The 18,786-nt window shown below is 37.6% G+C and overlaps 1 protein-coding gene across 1 annotated transcript in view; it reads left to right on the top strand.

The window, feature by feature from the left end:
* SLC6A2 (solute carrier family 6 member 2) overlaps window positions 1-18,412 on the top strand; it is a 56,806-nt gene extending 38,394 nt beyond the window's left edge. Inside the window, exons 6-14 of the mRNA XM_050311348.1 lie at window positions 503-606; window positions 1,337-1,461; window positions 2,100-2,212; window positions 5,237-5,365; window positions 7,727-7,826; window positions 12,156-12,256; window positions 14,056-14,223; window positions 15,451-15,522; window positions 17,036-18,412. Of these exons, the coding sequence (XP_050167305.1) occupies window positions 503-606; window positions 1,337-1,461; window positions 2,100-2,212; window positions 5,237-5,365; window positions 7,727-7,826; window positions 12,156-12,256; window positions 14,056-14,223; window positions 15,451-15,522; window positions 17,036-17,059 (936 nt within the window). The 3' untranslated portion in view covers window positions 17,060-18,412. The remainder of the gene's footprint in view (window positions 1-502; window positions 607-1,336; window positions 1,462-2,099; window positions 2,213-5,236; window positions 5,366-7,726; window positions 7,827-12,155; window positions 12,257-14,055; window positions 14,224-15,450; window positions 15,523-17,035) is intronic.
* The last annotated feature ends 374 nt before the right edge of the window (window positions 18,413-18,786 follow it).

Raw genomic sequence — 18,786 nt, 5'->3', positions numbered from 1 at the left:
AAAGCTGACAGATAACCTACCTGATTCTGTTCACAGCACATTAACTGTGCTTCAGCTTCTGAATCAAGAAAGCATCATATGAAGTGCACTAGCAGTCACACAAAGAAAGCTCTAATATGGGAACTCTTGATCCATTAACTGTTTTTAGTTTTCTGATTGTACATTCCAAACTAACTTGGAACAAGTGTTATTAGAAATGTATTTCTACCACCCAGGAGAAAAACCATGGAATCATTTCAGTACTGGATAAAATTTCAGAGGTACAATTGTCCACCCCAAAGGTAGCAGGGTGCACACAGCAAAAACTTGTCACAGGTTAAGGCATTAGAACCCATGCCCATGCTCCCTGTGACACCTCACTGGGACTGGAGGCACTTTCACTGCCACAGGCATCAATGCCAATTGTTTTCCAAAAGCCAGTTGCTTTGTACTCATCTTGCTCTTGTCCTGATGTATCCCTGTGGACTGAACTGACACTGACCATGTTGGTGTCATTATGCAGGTGTGGATTGATGCAGCTACCCAGATATTTTACTCCTTAGGAGCTGGGTTTGGTGTTTTAATTGCATTTGCCAGTTACAATAAGTTTGACAACAACTGTTACAGGTAAGAGCCTATTCTTTCATTACTACTGCAAAATTATCCTGCTTTACTCTAACTGCAGCTGGAGTCAGTACTGAGCTATCTTTATCTTCTGTCATTTGTTAATGACGGTGAGTTCTGCATAGACATAGCAACCAACCCAAATTTTGTAACACTGTCTTCCTTACTGATATTTTAGTAACGGGAACCTGCCAGGATGTCTCCTGCACTGCAAAAACAGAATGGGATTAGATCTGGACTTTAGACAGCTGTGTAAACTGTGCTGGTGTTTGCCTTTCAAAAGTACCATTAAGCGCAACAGTGAACACAGGGTGAAATCTTATTGGTCCAGGAACTAAGAGCAGAAAGATTCCAGTTTCCAGACATGTTTCTGTGCTTTGGGATTATGTTTCTGATATTTTATGTTGAGTTCCAATTTAGGAATGCACTTTAAATCAAGACAGTCGGTAAGTGCTTTGCTGAATCACCGCCATGGAAATTCAAACAGAACTGCTCTGCACCTTCTGAGAAATTCCAACATTTAGACATTTCACTAACATTCCATTTTGGAATGAAAACAAGGATCACTTTAAATTTTCCCATGAAATATAAATTCAGGAAGTACATGTACAATAAATACATAGTGAACTGAAGGATGGAAAGGAAAAAACAAAGTTAAAGACAATGCCTATCTAGTTCTTAAAGTGGTTTTGGTTTTTTCCCCTCACTGGGCTGTTCCTCTTTCCACAATTAGGGATGCTTTGCTGACAAGTACCATTAACTGTGTCACAAGCTTCATCTCAGGATTCGCCATTTTCTCCATATTGGGCTACATGGCTCACGAGCACAAAGTTAAAATTGAAGATGTAGCTACCGAAGGTAGGAAGTTAATTTTATACTCATTTTACCCCTTTTTGTTCACCATTTTTTTGCAAATGTGTTTATATTAATATTAGTTCGTATTAACTTGCTTGGAACTAGAATCTATGTTTAAATGCCTTGTTGAAATGTGAACTCTAAGTGGTATTGATCCATCTCACGTCTACTGGACTGAGCTTCCCCAACATCTTGCCCCCCACAAGTGTTGTCTGTGCAACAAACAGGCCTTTGACTGCTTTTGATGGTTCTGGTAAGCTCAGCTCAGTTGTCCTTTCACTGGTAACTCTCATCATACCCAAAAGTTTTCCTGCCAAACATTGGAGTCCACACCACGTGGTTCCTTCTCCCCCACATTGCTGAGAAACAGCCAGTAAGGTTGTGAATGCCATACAAGGTTATTTGAAGTGGAAAGAATGGCATAGATTTTTTTTTAATACTAAACTGTCATGAGTAAATAATTAAAGTATTTTGGATATATTTTTGGTATAATCCATATTTTAACAGCTACTCAGAGTGTAGTGGGAAGTGAAGTAAAAGTCAACTTACTCATAATTTATCTTACTAAAATGAGCACTTTTGTGATGATAGGAAACATCATTTAGTAATACTTTTTTTTTTTGGTCTGTTTTCTATTCCAGGAGCTGGTTTAGTTTTCATCCTGTACCCAGAGGCAATTTCAACTCTTTCAGGATCTACATTTTGGGCAGTGGTGTTCTTCATCATGCTCCTCACTCTTGGCATCGACAGTTCTGTGAGTAATTTTTCCACCTAGCCTCAACATTTTTCTTTTACTGTTATATTCTATAAGTGGAGAGGTATCAGCCTTAAACAGGGGGCTACATTTCAAATAAACATTCTGTACATTCCCTAAATATGTTTTCACAGTCACAGGTAACATAGTAACAGTATAACTCCTAGTATTGTATTTAAAGACTCACAATCATTAAGAGGTTTAGGAAAAGATCAAATCTTTTACAAGCTAGAAAGCATTTACTCACTACTACTTTTTTATGATCGTCATAAATTGTTCATCAGCAATTATTACTGTCTAAAGGTGTAACTCAACAACACCACTATGAACTGTTACTACTATGAACCTGCAATAAGGTTTTGGAACCCTGCTTGCAAAACACAGTAAGACATTGAGTAAAGTGGTTTCTAGAAGGGGGTTTTATATGTGCTGAAATCCATCCATCTGCTCTAGACACACAATTTAGAAATCACACCAGAATACTTAATTTAAAAATCACACCAGAATATTTCATAGTGGTTTCAGTTTACTACAATCTTTCTGTAAAATGTCCAGTCAAACAAGTTGTATTTGCTCTTTCCATAATGTGATGAGTTTTACTACACTATGATATTCAGGATCACAGAGACTTCATCCCACAAATTATATCCTGTTATATTTAGCTTAAAGATTGATTAGTTTCTGGGAAAACCAAATAGGGTCTTTAAGAAATAGTGAACCATGAACAGACGTTCATCCTCTTTAGGAGGGTAGGGGTTTCTTACTGTTTCAAAGCATAGAAGTCTCTTTTGTAGTTCTGAATGTACAGAGTTTATCTAGGAATTTCTTTCTGGAAATGGCAAAATAGAGCGTTTCCACTGCTTACAACCTCAGGAAAATTCATTCATTTTCAAGGACAAGAAAGGGAAAGAATGAATCAACGTGGAGAAGAGCAAAACGAAGAAAAATGAGGTTGGAGCAGGAAGCTTTGATATTCATTGGCAAATAGCTGAATGAGATCTTGTGGAGTGAGGGCTGAGCTGTAAAGGTCAGATTCAAGTCTAAATGTTTCTGAAATGTTTGGATTCTTGGATTCCAGCTCAGGTTCAATGAAGTTTGTCTTTACAGACTAAGATCTGAATCCTTCCACAGAAGTTGGAGGGAAGATTATATCTGGGTTTGTAACTTGGCCATTTTTCCACTGTAAGCAAACACAGAGGATGGAAATGAAGAGTTTAGCACAATGAAAGAGCAAGAATGACCAGTAGGAAAAGGACAGAATTAGGGAGAAAATAAATGCTCAGAAGTGTTGAGATCCAAAACTTGAACTTTGCAAGAGCAGTAAATTTAAGACAATGTAAAGAAACATTTGAGTGGCAAAGACGCAGCTTTAAATTGCAGAACACACTTTTCCTACAAGTGGAGAAAGGTCTTTATTGTGGAGCTAATTAAATACTGTGAACTAATGAACTGTGGCCAAGTTTAGCTCTTTCTTTCTAGAAGAGGAGGGATTTGTCATCATTTCCCAAGGAAAACTCAGGTCATGCAGTACTATTTATGGTGATCTTCTCAACTCTCCCCCCACATCTGACTGATCAAGTCCCTGAAGGGAAAATTAAAATTTTTAAAGCTAAAAATCAAATAACCCCAAGGCTAGAGAGGAATAATTATAATGACTAATTTTATTCATGCACATAAACCTCCACTGGCACAGAAATACAAAAAAAAATGGAATGGTCTGGACAAAAATGGAACTGTCACAATGTTAAAGAAAGAGAAATCTGACCATGCAAGTTTAAGCAGGTAACAGTGAAAAGGACATAAAGCAGAACAAATGTTTACAGATACTTTTTGGGGTAGATATCTAGCTTGGTATAGGGAATTAACAAGAGGAATAAATAATGATATATTTAGAGGTCCTTTACCAAAACAGTCCAAGCTGTCTCTTTCCATTTTCAACTTCTCCAAGACCAATTAAGTGCCAACAGAGTAATAACCTGAAAAGATCAAATATTAACCCATCTTAACTACAGGACATCCACTGATGCCCCCTGAGACACTGGGAAATGCAAACCTACACTATGTTTTGGGGCATTTTACATGGAAACATTAGTTACCTTGAAAGAAAAATTGGGTCCACTGCCCTCAGCTCTTTGGCTCTAGACAGGAATCATTCAAATCCTAAACAGACAGTTCTCTGCTGCTGATTTCAACCAGAGCTGCTGGTTTCATCAATTTCTTACAGCACTTACTAACCTGCTATTGTTTTACACCAAGCACTCCATATCTTGCCAGAGTATCCTAGCATCACGAAAATCATGGAATCCAACCTCTCCAAAATATTAAATGAATTTATTTATTATGATAAAAGGCTGAAATTAATTTTCATAGCTTCTTGGTGAGTGGGGGCAGAATGTTTTCATTAATGGAAAGAAATTAAAATTCATAACCACCTACCTAAGCCAGGAATTTCAATGAAAATTTGGAAAGTACCTTTCTTGTATTGCGAAACAAGGGCATTAATTTCTAGAAAACAAAGTAAAATTCTTTCGTATTGTCAACAAAAAGAAATTACATCCAGCTTCCTATGTAGTAACTCTTCCAGGTCTGTAAAGATTTTTGTCAAACTGGAATTCGTTAAACAGCTAAAGTGAATCCCTGTTCAGCACATTTCCTCTAGGTGCTTCTTGTGCCTGTCTTTATATAAGAAATATCTTAAGGAGTTTATTTACTTAATCTACCAGCTTTTTCTCCAAAGTATATTGAAATGTATTTTTTTTTTGCCCAAAGTATTTATTGTCCTGAGTCAGCAAAGAGTCCACACAGGATATGGCTGTGGAGGCAACAACCATCACATTTGAGTTCCCTGACACTCTCCTGTGTTCTTTACCACAAGAATATTAAGCCTCATAACACCAGTGATTTACAGCTGAAATGTCAGAAATCTTAGAGGGGTTTGGTGTTTAGGATACCAGCTGCTTTACATTCTTTGTCTGTACCTACAGCAGTAGGGTTTAACCAGAGCTCTTGCCTTCCCTCCCTCAGATGGGTGGAATGGAGGCTGTCATCACTGGCTTGGCAGATGATTTCCACATTCTGAAGCAGCACAGGAAGCTCTTCACCTTTGGGGTTTCTTTTGGCACTTTCCTACTTGCCCTTTTTTGCATCACCAATGTAAGTACAACAAAAGTTTCCATCAGCATCCTATCTTAAATTGCAATTAACCTTACCAGATAGAAGTATGAGTAGGTTCATTTTTGTTATAAATGTTAGTTCTTTAACTTATGGTCAGAAGAGCACTTTTAATCTTATAATCTTACATATGAAACTTCTCTGGTTTTTGGCACAAGATCACTAGCTATCAACCAAACCAAGTCTTTGTTCCAAAGACCTGACTATGCTACTAATGGTTTTGTTTGGTTCTGTGTGTTTTGTTTTGTGTTTGTTTGGGGCTTTTTTGTTTTATTTGGTATTGCTTTGAACTAAGAATTTCAACTGACTAGACCCTTCATCATCTGGCTGCTGTCTTCTTGAAGCAAGTAAGAAGCACTCACTTCTTGTTAAAGGAGTTTAGAATAATTATCTCCTCTCACCCACGTTTTCTTAAGTTCCTCCATGTACCTAGATCTCATTCCTTACTCTTAACACCATAAAAAAGCACATAGATAATTTTTCCTGAACATCTAGTAACTCTGTTTATCACTGCCATCACCCTGAATGATTTGCCTCATCTGGCTATTGACAACTAATTAAGGAATGAGAATCACAGTGTTCTAGGTTGGAGAGAACCTTTCCTTTATTTGAGGAAAAAAAAAAAAAAAAAAAAAACAAAAAAGACCTGTAAGCAAAAATGCCAAAAGTGTTAGAAAACAACTAAAACTTGAGGTAGCCACTGTGAAAGCAGATGTGCTGAACCTCTCTGCATCCCTAGAAATGGTTTCCTAATCTATTATTGAGATTACTGAAATGGCATAAGTTCATAAATAACAATAAAGAATACCCCAATATTTTTACTCTAGTTTCCTCAAAATGGAAAACATTTGAGACACTAAAAGTAGATATATCATGTAAAATACCTATCCTTTTTGATACCATGCTATCTCTATTGATACCTAAAAACTGAACATACTTCTTCTTTATTCTAAGTTTCAACCAGAATAAAATTTCCTGAAGTACAAGATCAGCAGAAGTTCAGTGTTAAGAGCCTGACCAGGTGCCAGTGGGTGCAATTCCTCTGCTTCAAGTGAACTGAAGTTCAAGATAACAACCTAGCTCCAGCTTTTAAGACCGAATGTATTAGTATACATAACTGAAGAAAAACATTTCTAATATGTACAAAATAAAAAGAACAACCCATATGAGACCATCACATGAAATTCACGTTTGATTTTGCCCTCCGAAATGTTAAGGCTGTATTTTCAAAAGCAGCTGTTTCTGAAACAAATATGCTTCTTACAAAATCGTATTTGTCATTCACTTTACCAAGTTTGATAGCAAAGACATTCGTTTGGAGCAGGTGTAGAGCAAAAACAAGAGGTCAAACTCAAATGTCATTCAATAAGCAACATTTTCTTTCTAACACAACAACCAAAGTTCATTCAGTTTCCGGACAAGTCCCCACAGAATTAAAAACCTAGACCAGGCCTAAGTACTTGTCTCTCTATTTTTGTAAATATGCACAGCTGTTTCAGAAAAACATCTTTTTACAAGAAAAAAAAAATAAAATGAAACTGATTACAGAGATTAAAATCACCTACAGATCTAAATAGTACAAGTGTTATTTATACCATTAGGGTAAAAACACGTCAAATGATTCCTTTGTTCCTCCCTTTCCGAACAGACATAGTCAGATTAAGTTTGGTCATAAAAGAAGATTTTAACAAAAATTTACTGCAACTACAAACTGTTCAGTTGTTTCCAAGTGACAAAGAATGTCCTGAAACACTTTATCCAGGTTCATTTCGAAACAAGTAAACATAGCATGATCTTCCACTCCTTGTTAGCCCAAACTCGGTAAAATGAGCAAAATACACCAAATGGCACAAATACACAGCACATTGTAAAACCAGGCAAAAAGGGGTCCAAGACTGCAGATTCACTGGACTATAGAACAAATGGTCAGGAACAAACTGGCTGATAATGGCTTGTGGAAACCTGTAGAGGTCCATTCCTGCCATTAATCTCATTAACTGCTCTAGACAAGCTGCTGAATATTTCCCAAAACAGCCAGTACCTTCAGCTCCTACTGAACAGTAGTACCAAGAGAACTCATTAATCAGGCTAAGCTGAGGCTTCTGTTTCCCAGTTAAGTGAGGACAGGGATGAAAAGAAGCCTCTTTAGGAGAGCTGCAAATCTGACTCCACTATTTTACATGCAAATATGAACTCATGTTTGCAGCAACAGATCCATATTAAAATACTTGGGTTAAGATAATGTTTCAAGTAAAGCAGATTTCTGTTTAGAAGCTACTAAACTACCAAGATTATTTTATCTGTAACTCTGTTTTGTTGCATCTCTTGACTCCCCAATGCCAGGGTGGAATTTATGTGCTCACACTTCTGGACACATTTGCAGCTGGGACCTCAATATTGTTCGCCGTTCTAATGGAGGCAATCGGAGTCTCCTGGTTTTATGGTAAGCACTTCCCCTTCCATGTGCAAAACCTTTTCTAAAATTCCAAATGCTCATGATAGACTTATACATTGTTTTAAGGGAAGACAGCATAGCCTTGTACACTTGAAACCAAGACAAGTCAGGTTTCGTGGAGTGATTTTCACCCGATTCATGAACAGTGACAGGAATGCAGACATTGAGTGGGCCAAGCTTTGAAACCCTGCACAGAGCCAAAGAAAACTGTCTTGTGAAACAGATTGTGATGGGATGGAGAAGTTACTAGTTTGGCCAGTATTTAATAACTCCTTAATATTGCTGATGACTTGCAGTAGCAGGTTTATTTGTGGTACTTTCAAAGCAAGTAGATTAACCTAAAGACAGAATCACCTGTTCCCCCTTTTGTTCTTCCCTTGAAGTCTGTATGGAACTAGCTGCCCTGATTCCCAGTAAGATTGTTCTTCCCCTGGAAGTCATATTCCTTCTATTCAGACATAGTGTTTACAATTAATGTATGATTCAAAAGGTTCTTAGACATTATTATTCTCACTGCTCTTTGCCTCCCTCAGTCACTTATTTATCCATCCATTTTGCCTCACCATGTTCTTCTAATCAAACAAGCTTTATCTTGCAGCTAAAAATTGTTGAAGGGTGAATGAGGTGAAAGAATGGCAGTCATGCATAAAGCTGTTCTGTCTACTAAAGAAATAGTTTCTAGCTTTAATGTACTAATTGTGTCATCCAACATCAGCATGTAGTTAGCAGCACATATGCTGTTGTCTCTCAAAATAGTAGAGGCACTGTATTTCACAGACAACTGTCTTTAATCCACATGAAAGAGCTGAATGCAGAAGTGTTCATAGCTTTGCTTGGAAGCAGAGGCTTCTTCAGTTCGTAAGGACAAGCTATTTTCTGCTACTATTAAAACAGGATTTACTGCACTTTACAATGGCTAAGCCTTGTGTGTGGTTCACAAACTAAGCCAAGGTTAGTCAAATTTTGTTTTACACCCTCTGTCCTTTTATCATTCTTTCCTTTCTCCCTCTTGCCTCCCTGTGATGAGGAAAATATCTCTTCATTTTTCTTAGGCACTGACAGATGTTTTCACTGACACAGCATGACCTGTTGCTTTATAAAGAACTTATTACAACCCCAAGTGCTATTTAAACTGATTAAATCTGGCATGATCTTGTCTACCTCTTTTTTCTGATAGACCCCAGTTGCCTTAATGACCCAGCTGAATATTAAGCCAGCCTGAAGGCAAGCATTGACATTTTGGCACAGACTAAAACCATGGAAATTTAGTTCAAATTTTACCTATGACCACTTACTATGAAGTTTCTTCTTGCAAAGGCCAACTGTGGATGTAAGAGAAGGGAGAGCTAGTTTGTTCTACTATGCAGATGATCTTAAGGTGTGTCTGTGAGCTTGTTTCCAGTTTTCCTCATGTGCAACTCTGATGCCATTTTTCTGATGAATATTCTAAATAAAAACCAAAAAGCCAGACACCTCTTCCATTGGCACAAAAGTGCCCTTTGGTTTCAGTTGCAGGAAAATCTCTACTCAATCAGACTTTACTGTGAACACCCACACCGGGAACAAGCTCAGTACGAGCTCTCAATGCTCGTACTTGTGCTCATCCTTACCTAAAAAAAAAAAAAAAATCTCAGGCTGAAATTTCAGACCAAAAGCTGAATTTATTCAGAAAAAAACCCTGAAACATCAAAACCCAGAAAAAAACCCAACCAACAAACAAACCAACCACCCCAACCAAAGGTCATCTGTTCGATTTTGCAGAAGGGAAAGAACTTAACCAAGCACTGACTGCTGGTACTCACCTTTGCTCACAGATGGTTTTGTGTGGTTGTGTGGCTGGCATGAGAGAGTATGAACATGCACATTTCCACAGAGTGAAAATACAAATGGGGTAAACCAACTCAGAAAGTTTACTGCACTGCCATGGGGGGAGATGTTTGCTGCAGTTCTGCTTGCTTTTGCACTAGCACATTCTTTGGGAATGGCACTGGCATGGCTCACTTTCTTCCTGCTGCCCGGTAAATCATATGAATATCATTAAAGGCAGTATTACTAATTTTTAAGTTCCAAATTTAAAAAAAAAATAATAATAATTCCAAAATTATAAAAGAATACTATATGTGACACAGCTAAAAAAGACAGGAGGGGAAAACAACCCATACAAAGATTGCTTGCAGAGATCCAAAGGGTTGTTGGAGCTATGCCCTAATTCTTGGAAACATGCCCACAAATATTTTCAGCTGCAGCCACTAAGCAGATTCACCTCAGGGCCAGGACCTGCTCAAGGGCTTCTGTGCACACGAGTGGTTCTGAAGCCTCTGGCTGAGCCTGTAAAGCAGAATAACTTACCAAGTTCTAGCTGGCAGCAGGTGCAGGACTTACTGGTAACATGTGGGCTTTTATTCTATCTCAACTCCCATCTCTGCATCAGGTAAAAGATGATTGTCCCAATGTGAGGAGGGTAACTTACTTTTATAGCTATAAAAATCTACTTTTCATTCTCTTCCTAATCTATTTGTTTTCTGTATGTTGATTTAATTCCCTTGACAACACAATATTATGTACGAACTTTCTGTGCCATTTAATGCCCTATGACATAACATAATGGTGACAGTCTCAGGCAGCTGCAATGTTTATTAGTTCAGAAATTACACTGGAAGTCTCTTTGGGTTCAGTGTATTTATCGAGGACCTCACAATAAATTTTAAATATCTTTTACTTCATTTTCCCTGGAAAAGCAAGGAGATTATTTCCATATTCCCTGCCAGGTCTCCAGCAAGTAATCTGGAGTTTTGTTTCTGGTCACATCAGTTTCTTCCTGTAATTAAACATGTCATCCACAGTTTTGGTTTATCGTACAGAATCACAAAAAACCCTGAGTAAATGCTTTCAAGAAGTGTAAAAAACCAAACCCGACAAGTACCATCATCTGTACCTGTAACTATGCTCTACCTTTCTGATTCTTAGAACAGTTATTTGAAGACCTGTAGCACTGAAAAACCCTGGTATTGGACAGAGCAGACTGAGAGCATGGCCTGCTTGTCCCCCACTTTCAGCAGAAACCAAACACCAAGCACTGTTTGAGCTCTCTCTGCCTGCATCTGTCTGGAAACACATGAGTAAAGTTTTCTGAGATATCTAGTCCTTGTCTTTGACCTTCTGCATAATGATAAATTGCAGTCAGTATTCATAGCAGTGGAAATTCAGTCCCTTTAAAGTTCACAAAAGGCACTGCAAATAGAATCAGATTAAATTTAAAGAGCATTTGCAGATCTTCTTGGATACTTCTCTTCACCTGTACATAATATTGGGGAGTGGAAAATCAGAGACATTTACACTCAAATGTCCAGACCCTGTAAATATTTTGCATCCTTGTTGCATGTAAAGGATTGACTCAAGCTGTTCCAATTATTTACATTAAGTAAATTGTTCTAAACTAATCCACATGAAGAGAAACAATCATTATGGAGAACTATACATCCTCTCTAATGAAGAAATACAGCAAAAAGCTGCATTTCTACAGTTTACCTAATGGGGTTCAGGATTGAAAGTAAACTTCCTGAACACATAAAGTATAATAAATTATAAACAAGTAGTCTGACATAACTGAATGCACTAGAGAGATCTCTATGAGCCATTGTCTCTAGGGTGTAGAGCCAGAGACTGTTTTGTTCTTAAAGAAAACAGAGAAGGATACTTTTTGCCCCATTTTATGTCAGTGATAATGATTCCATTCTAAAATGATGCAGTTTTGTACATATTTACACTGAACAGAAGAAGCATCGCCCTAGTTCCTTGGAAAAGTGATAAAATATGAAACTCTGTTTTTAATAAGTATAATGAAAATTCTGTGATATTCAGTGAAGCACTAAAAGGTTAGTATGCCATCAAGTGGAACATCTTTGATAAATTAAGAATCATATGAATCTACCTCATTATCATTAAGCAGTTTGTGTCAGTGAGGGTCTAGATTTTCCTTCAGTGTACTCATAGTAGCGTGGAGTAATTAGGTTACAATAGTCCACAACTATTAAAAACGTTGTGTTCCATTTACAACTTGAATTCTAGATATTTGTCAAATGCCTGTTTTCAATGGTAATGCTGTCTGCAACAGGCCTGAAGTGCCTTTAAAGGCATTTAAGTCTTGGACACAGTGATGTCAAAGACGCATCCAGTCACTGAAAGGACATTGTTATTTCATATGTCTTCTAATTTGGAAGTCATTCATGTCTGCTTTCTGAAAAACAATGTGTTTTGTGTGTGCCAGCATCTCATCAACTTAGATTTACTTCATTCCCATGTTCACATCCATTCTAGGTGTGGACAGATTCAGTGAAGATATTCAACAAATGATGGGCTTCAAACCAGGCCTCTACTGGAGATTGTGCTGGAAATTTGTTAGCCCTGCTTTTTTATTGGTAAGTGTTGAGAATTATTTCATCATGGAAAGAATACCAGTGTTTTACTTCCCAGAATATACAATAGATAGCAAGAGCAGGATACCCATTGCTGTGCCAGATATTGTTGGGATGAACAGAAGGCACTCCAATTTAATCCCTTTTTCTCCTCAGTTGCATTGGTTATGTTTTGTATAATACATTTCAGTTATGAAAGAGAAGCTAGTTGTGGCTAATTCTGCTCCTTCATCTTAACATGATTTAAAGAAAGTAGCTTTTCTTAGGGAACATGGAGCGCTTACACAGAGTCCTCCCTGTCCCACCCAGTACCTATGGATATTAAACACAAACCATTCTACTGGGACAATAAACTTCTTAATTTCATTTGGGAAAAAAAAAATCCTCAAGTGTGAATTTGATTGCTTTGTGTAAAGGTTAGATTCGGCACTAGACTACAGTTTCATATTGGAATTTTTTCCTATGTATATTTTTAAATAAAAGGTCAGGATAATAAAATGGAAATTTCACCTTAATATGATTTTGGGAAGCTATTAATTGCATTAAAGCTGTGCATTCTTAAAGCAGTACTGGTACTGAAAACATGACTGGGTAGGCTTTTATGACTGGTCCTTCTTTTTTTTTAATATTAAAGCTTATGACCCCAATTCATCCCTATTAATTATCCTTTTAAATGCAATTCTACAAAGAAACTTGTATGGAACTATTCCTGCTGCACTTCAAGAAGGCCGACTCAAGTAGAAAGGAAAAATGCTGCAGCAAGCATCCTTATTATTTGCACACAAGGAGACACTCAAAAATTTGAATTTTATAAAGGGAGAGTTGTAGCAATTTATCTAGAGAATGTTGGAATGTCTGTCAGTCGAACCTTTAAGTAGCTTAAGACTTCTTGGTGAAATGGCCTGAATACCTTCCTAGCAAAGCCTACAAAGGTACTGCACTATCTGCAGTAGGTAATGCATCTTTCAGCCATCACAAGGTACTCTTGTTTTTTTCCACCTGGAAGTGCTCAGAGCTCTTTCCCCATACTGTCTGCATCTATGAACGTAAACCCAAGCAAAATCTCTAAATGGAATTAATATTTTTCTAATGAGATTTCACGCTACCATCTTCCTCTAACCCACACCATTGGTCTTCTTGTGCAGTCTTTGAAGCCCCAGGCTCGAAGTACTCTAATTTGAAATTGCATATATGGAGCAGAATGTATTGGCCCAGAGAACCAAAGCAAGGTACTCTGCGTGTTACATATGGATTTAACAGGAGGGAAGTAGGGTGGTACCCCACTCTTTCCTTCTTGCACCTAGCACTGGACAGGGTAGTACAGGAATTAAAAACAACTTTGTTTTCCAGGCCTTGAGGCTGCTTGGCCTTTCCTCAGTAATTGTATCACCCTGGAATTTGCGTTATGCCTCTCATTGAAAATTAGGTACAAAGCTTCTAAACAGGCCTAATGTCCCTGGAAAACAAAGGAGAAAACAGTAGATCCTGCAGAGATTTTTCTTGACCACAGAATCCCTTTTTTATGTCTATAACAGTAGTTTAAATGAGGCAGTAGCAGACAATCACCTGATCTTCCCATCAAAACTTCAAATAATCTGTGTTCAGAGTAGCTGAAATGAGGTGTTAATACTTGTAAATGCATCAAGAACTTAAGCAGTAAGAGGCACAAAGTAAATAGGCTGAATAGTAAAGCTAGTTCAAAATATACCTTAGTGTGACTGCCTAACAGAACACATGGAATCAGTCTGCCAGTAAGTTTCTTCATCTTAAAACTATGGTCTATTTGATTGTTTCTCCTCCAGTTTGTGGTGATAGTCAGCATAATAAATTTCAAACCTCTGACCTACGACGACTACACCTTCCCTCTCTGGGCAAACCGCATCGGCTGGGGAATAGCATTATCTTCCATGATACTTGTGCCTGCCTATATCATCTATAAATTTATGAATGTGCGTGGGACCTTTAAAGAAGTGAGTGGAACACTAGTCAAATGTCATGAAATGTTGCTGTGAAATGAAATGGCTGGATCTAAGTTGGCAGTTTGTTTCTCCTGCTCCCGAAACTTATTACTTATGAGTGACCTTTTGAATCCGTCCATCAGACGGATCAGGGTTTTGGGGTAGGATTACTGCGTGCTGCCTGAGTTTCTAGATAGAAATTGGCTTTCCAGACAGCACCATTATTAAGTTTGAAAAATTATTTTTGATGCCTGTGATTAATCCAATTGATGAGATTAAATTTTGCTCATTAGCAAAAAATGTACAAATTATGGTATCTTCATGAACAGTGCTGAGGTATGGTCTTCACAGTTTTACCTGAACAGAGTTCAGTCCAAGGTATGCTTTATCACTGTGTACTGGAATTTAAACTGTCATATGTACAAAGTTAATTCAGACTTCTCCTATTTTAGCATTCTAAGAATATCTAATCATATATCCACAGGCTGGGAGGGTGGGATATGCCACTGAGGTTGCTCTGATTGCTCAAGTTTACTGGTGCGGGGATGCAGAAGTCTTTGGCCAAAAGACTTTGGTCATTCATTTTGTATTGTTAGCAAGCTCAGGTTTGTCTATTACTGCTCCTGTAAAAGCAGTCTCCAGCTTTCCCATGAGAATTGTAGCAAAAGGCTAATATGTCACAGCCAAGTAACTATCAAAAGATATGATGCCCTGAATTGTGGCTCTTAAAAGCATGGGGAAAGGTATGCTCTTAGTCTAGTGGGAACTCCTTGGTTGAAAGTTGCTGATAAACCAAATACTGCACGTGATCTCAAAGGGCACAGCATGGGGTAGACAAGGGAATGAGCTGGGAGAAAGCCAGCACCTCTTCCTCTCCTGCTCTGGGACTGGTCAATCCTATTACAGCACTAAGAGAAAAGCAAGAATTTAGAGGAAATAAGGCCTGTGATATGAACTTGTCCCTGATGTTCTTTTCCATATGCACTTGCTAAATATTTGGACTTAGTATTTGCATAAACTTTCTACTGTTGTTTCTTATATTAAAGGCTAACACCCAAGGGCTTACAATAAGCTTGTTCTCTCCGTGACTAAGGTAAAGGCACAGGATGCAGTGATATTAAAGATTTAAGTTACCACTTTAAATAAAGTTCATGCTACTTCCCCACTATAGATTGGGGATTACATACATAATCCCACTTCATATGGCTGACTTTTTCCTCTTCTTCCTATCTGGTTTAGAGACTAGCTTACTGCATCACACCTGAAAACGAGCACCAACTCGTGGCCCAAGGAAATGTCAGGCAGTTTAAGGTTTGTACTCCTTTCACGTTCCTCCTCTCCCCATACCAACCCTCTCCTGTCTTTTGAAACAACTGCAGGTTTGCACCAATGTTCTCGTAATGACTTCACAGGTCTGTAGTTCTCACAGTCTACTAATCTGAGGCTCAGTGCCACACACATCAACTCTGTTGGAAGGCTTTTGGCACCTTCCTCCTTTGACTACGGGTATTTTGAGTTGTATTTGAATACAGTTAAATCTCACAAAGAGACAAATGTATTTCCAGACTATCACTTCAACAGGTCATGGCCTCTCCCTCAGTCACTGCAGGGCAATCTGAAGTCATGTTTCCAAAACTACAATTTATGTCCCACAACACATGGGAAGCAGCAAAACAAATATCCAATGTCAGAGCTTACACATAATGGCCATGATGAAATAATGTGCTAGGTTATGTGGAACAGGCTTTCCCCACAGGGTGATTGAAAACACTGCTGGGGACTTCTTAAACTGTGAAAAAGACACTGTAGGTTTCCAAATACTGCTTTCCTTTTTAGCAAATAAAATGAGCTTATTGAAATAAACTCTTTTTTGTAGAAGATAAAAAGGATGCAAATATGAAGCTTGTTACACTTATCAGTATTCATGCTGGACCACTTTCTGTCTTCAAAGTTGAAAGCAACTAGAATTATACACACCTCCATAAAACGTGACCCAGATTTTATAGTGGTGGTTTGTATGCTGATATTGAAAAAATAAATCTGCCTTTTGCTTATTCCGAAAAATACTGTTTGAAGTATAATTTTAAAGGAAATAATCCAAGTGTAGATTTATGGGATGCAGAATGAAAGCAGGAAGAAAAGGCTTCCTGTTGCATGACCACAATTTATTTGATGTGGCCAAGAATATGTAATAGCACAGCACCTCTTCCTGCCTTCTCCTTCTCCTGCCAGATGATTTACAGTTCCAGCTGTACGTAACTCGTTTTTTCCAGAGGCAGATGTTCCTGTGTGAAAGGGCTATAAACAGCCATTCCAACACAGCACTGGTCGTCTGAACCCAAATCCATAACGGCGAAGAGGAAACAAATTATTTTCACATAAATTTAAAAAAGGTTGCCCTCAGAAGTAAACTCCTAATGATACCTCAAACCATGCCAAACACGAGGGCATTTTAATTTGTTGCCATCTTCGGTGAGCAGCTAAGAATGGGTTTGCTAGTGCTAAAGCATAGTTAATGTTTTGTTAATAATGTTTAAGTTTGTAAACAAACATTGCCTACCATAACCGAACAAATATATTTTATTCCCATCTTTGTCCAACAGTTCCAAATTCTAAAACTGAGCTGAGAGCTGACTGAGCAGCTTTTATATTCAGCATACTCTTCACTGTAAAGTGGAATGCACAGAAATTTAGTTACATAATGGATACCCCATGCCTTATTTTGAAACCCCTTTGTAGCTCTAGATTTGTCAACCAATGCATCTCTCACTATTATCACCTGAGTCAAGAAAGTTATTTAACCACTATTTCTGTTTCCTTACAGCTCCAACACTGGCTAACAATATGACAACCAGGTCAAGGAGAAAGCCCACATGTTAAGCTAAACTGAAAATACAGAAAAGTCAAGTTCAAAGCTCCCTCAATTATGCTTGGCCCAGGCTGGCTCAGAGCTTATCTACTGACTCTTTGAGGGAAGACATCTGCTCTCTGTTGTCAATGCCTCCCTTCTATTACTTGGCTTCAAATGATCTTTAAAGACTCCGTTTAATTTTTCTTGCATCCTTTGGTGCCATGAAATCCCTACATGACCAAAACTTGTGAGTTTTGCTATTGGCAGAAGTGGAGGAGGGGGGAGCAGAGAAAAGAAAAAAGCAATCAGCATAAGTTAAATGCTTTTTTTTTATTGTGAAGAAGTGAATTCAACTTTTCTGACAGTAATAATTACTTTAGATACTCATGCCACAACCTGTTGTAAACAAACACCACCTGAACATTCTTAGACCTAAGGAAAGAGTACATCTCAATTATGAGGAAAGAGCAACTTTGTGTACTCATGTCGTTAGCTTTCTTGCCATATTGTCCTTTGGGATATGAGTTTGCATCCTACTGAAGTGAAGACAGTGCTTCATTTTCAGTGGTTTGTTATTTAGTTTCTACTCTCGGTGAAAAACATTGTCCTTGCTGTGTAAGTCCATGGTATTTTCTGCCCAGTTTAATTACACAAGCTGAAGAGTAGAAGGAACAGAATTCCTGTTACAGCTACTAGTACAGAACACAGCTTAATACCACACTGTACTTCATGAAAAATATATTCCCTTATGTCACATGAAGTGGCTTTATCATATGATCCATACTCCGCAGACTTCCAGCTAAGTGTGAAAGTTACATCCAAATAGACAGACTTTCATCTTTTTTTAATATTTTGTTCCAAATAAAGAATGTAAAATACATAGAGATAATAATTTTTAGAACTATATAATTACCCAGTGGCACAAAAATACCAGACTCTGGCTTTATTCTCCTGCTGTGAACATGCTATTATTATAATTTAACCTGGATTCACCTACCAAATCACAATAAGATTGTGTTGAATAATTTAAAAGGATATTTTTAGGCACACTCAGCTTTCTAATCCTATTCCAATTCTTCTTTCTAGTAGTATTATGCAAAGTAGAAGATACAGAACAAACTCTGCATTTGGGTGCTGTTCTTATTCTGTGGTCACTTGTCACTGTTGTACCTTCCCAGTGATCACTACATTTGGTAGCTCTGAGTTATTTCTTGTAATTATTTATCACTAGATCTACAGTAATTTTCAGAGGCCGTAGCTTCTCAGCTGGATCCAACCCAGCGTTTACCTCTGGACATCACCTCTGAATTTTTTGTCTCTATACATTCAATTCAGCTTGTCTTTTAAATGTATGTAGTGCTTCCTCTTTTTAAAGAGACCTTTTAAAGGATGGGCCTTTTTTATTTATATAACATTTTTATTGAGTTTTTTCTTTTTTTTTCTTTAATAGACCAGTTTAAAAGTCCCAAGTGATTTTGGCTTTTTCTGTCTAATATTGATTTCTGTTCAAATAATGAAAGGGAAATTTCTCTCCTTATTTATCATTTTCCTCCAACATATTCAATACTCAGAATGAATCAAGTATTGTCCTTTTCTCAAAGAGTCTCCATGATAAATAGTAGTTTTATTTAAACAGGATTTTAAACTCAGAGGATATTTCTTCTAATTATAAAGAAAGTCATATTTTATTAAACCCTGTTATTAAATATATTTAAATAATTAAG

Source organism: Myiozetetes cayanensis, unplaced genomic scaffold (genome assembly GCF_022539395.1).
Source record: "Myiozetetes cayanensis isolate MyiCay16 unplaced genomic scaffold, myiCay2020 scf16, whole genome shotgun sequence".
Taxonomy (NCBI): Eukaryota; Metazoa; Chordata; class Aves; order Passeriformes; family Tyrannidae; genus Myiozetetes; species Myiozetetes cayanensis.
Note: the sequence above shows the minus strand (reverse complement) of the source record. Positions and strands in the feature narration are given on the sequence as shown.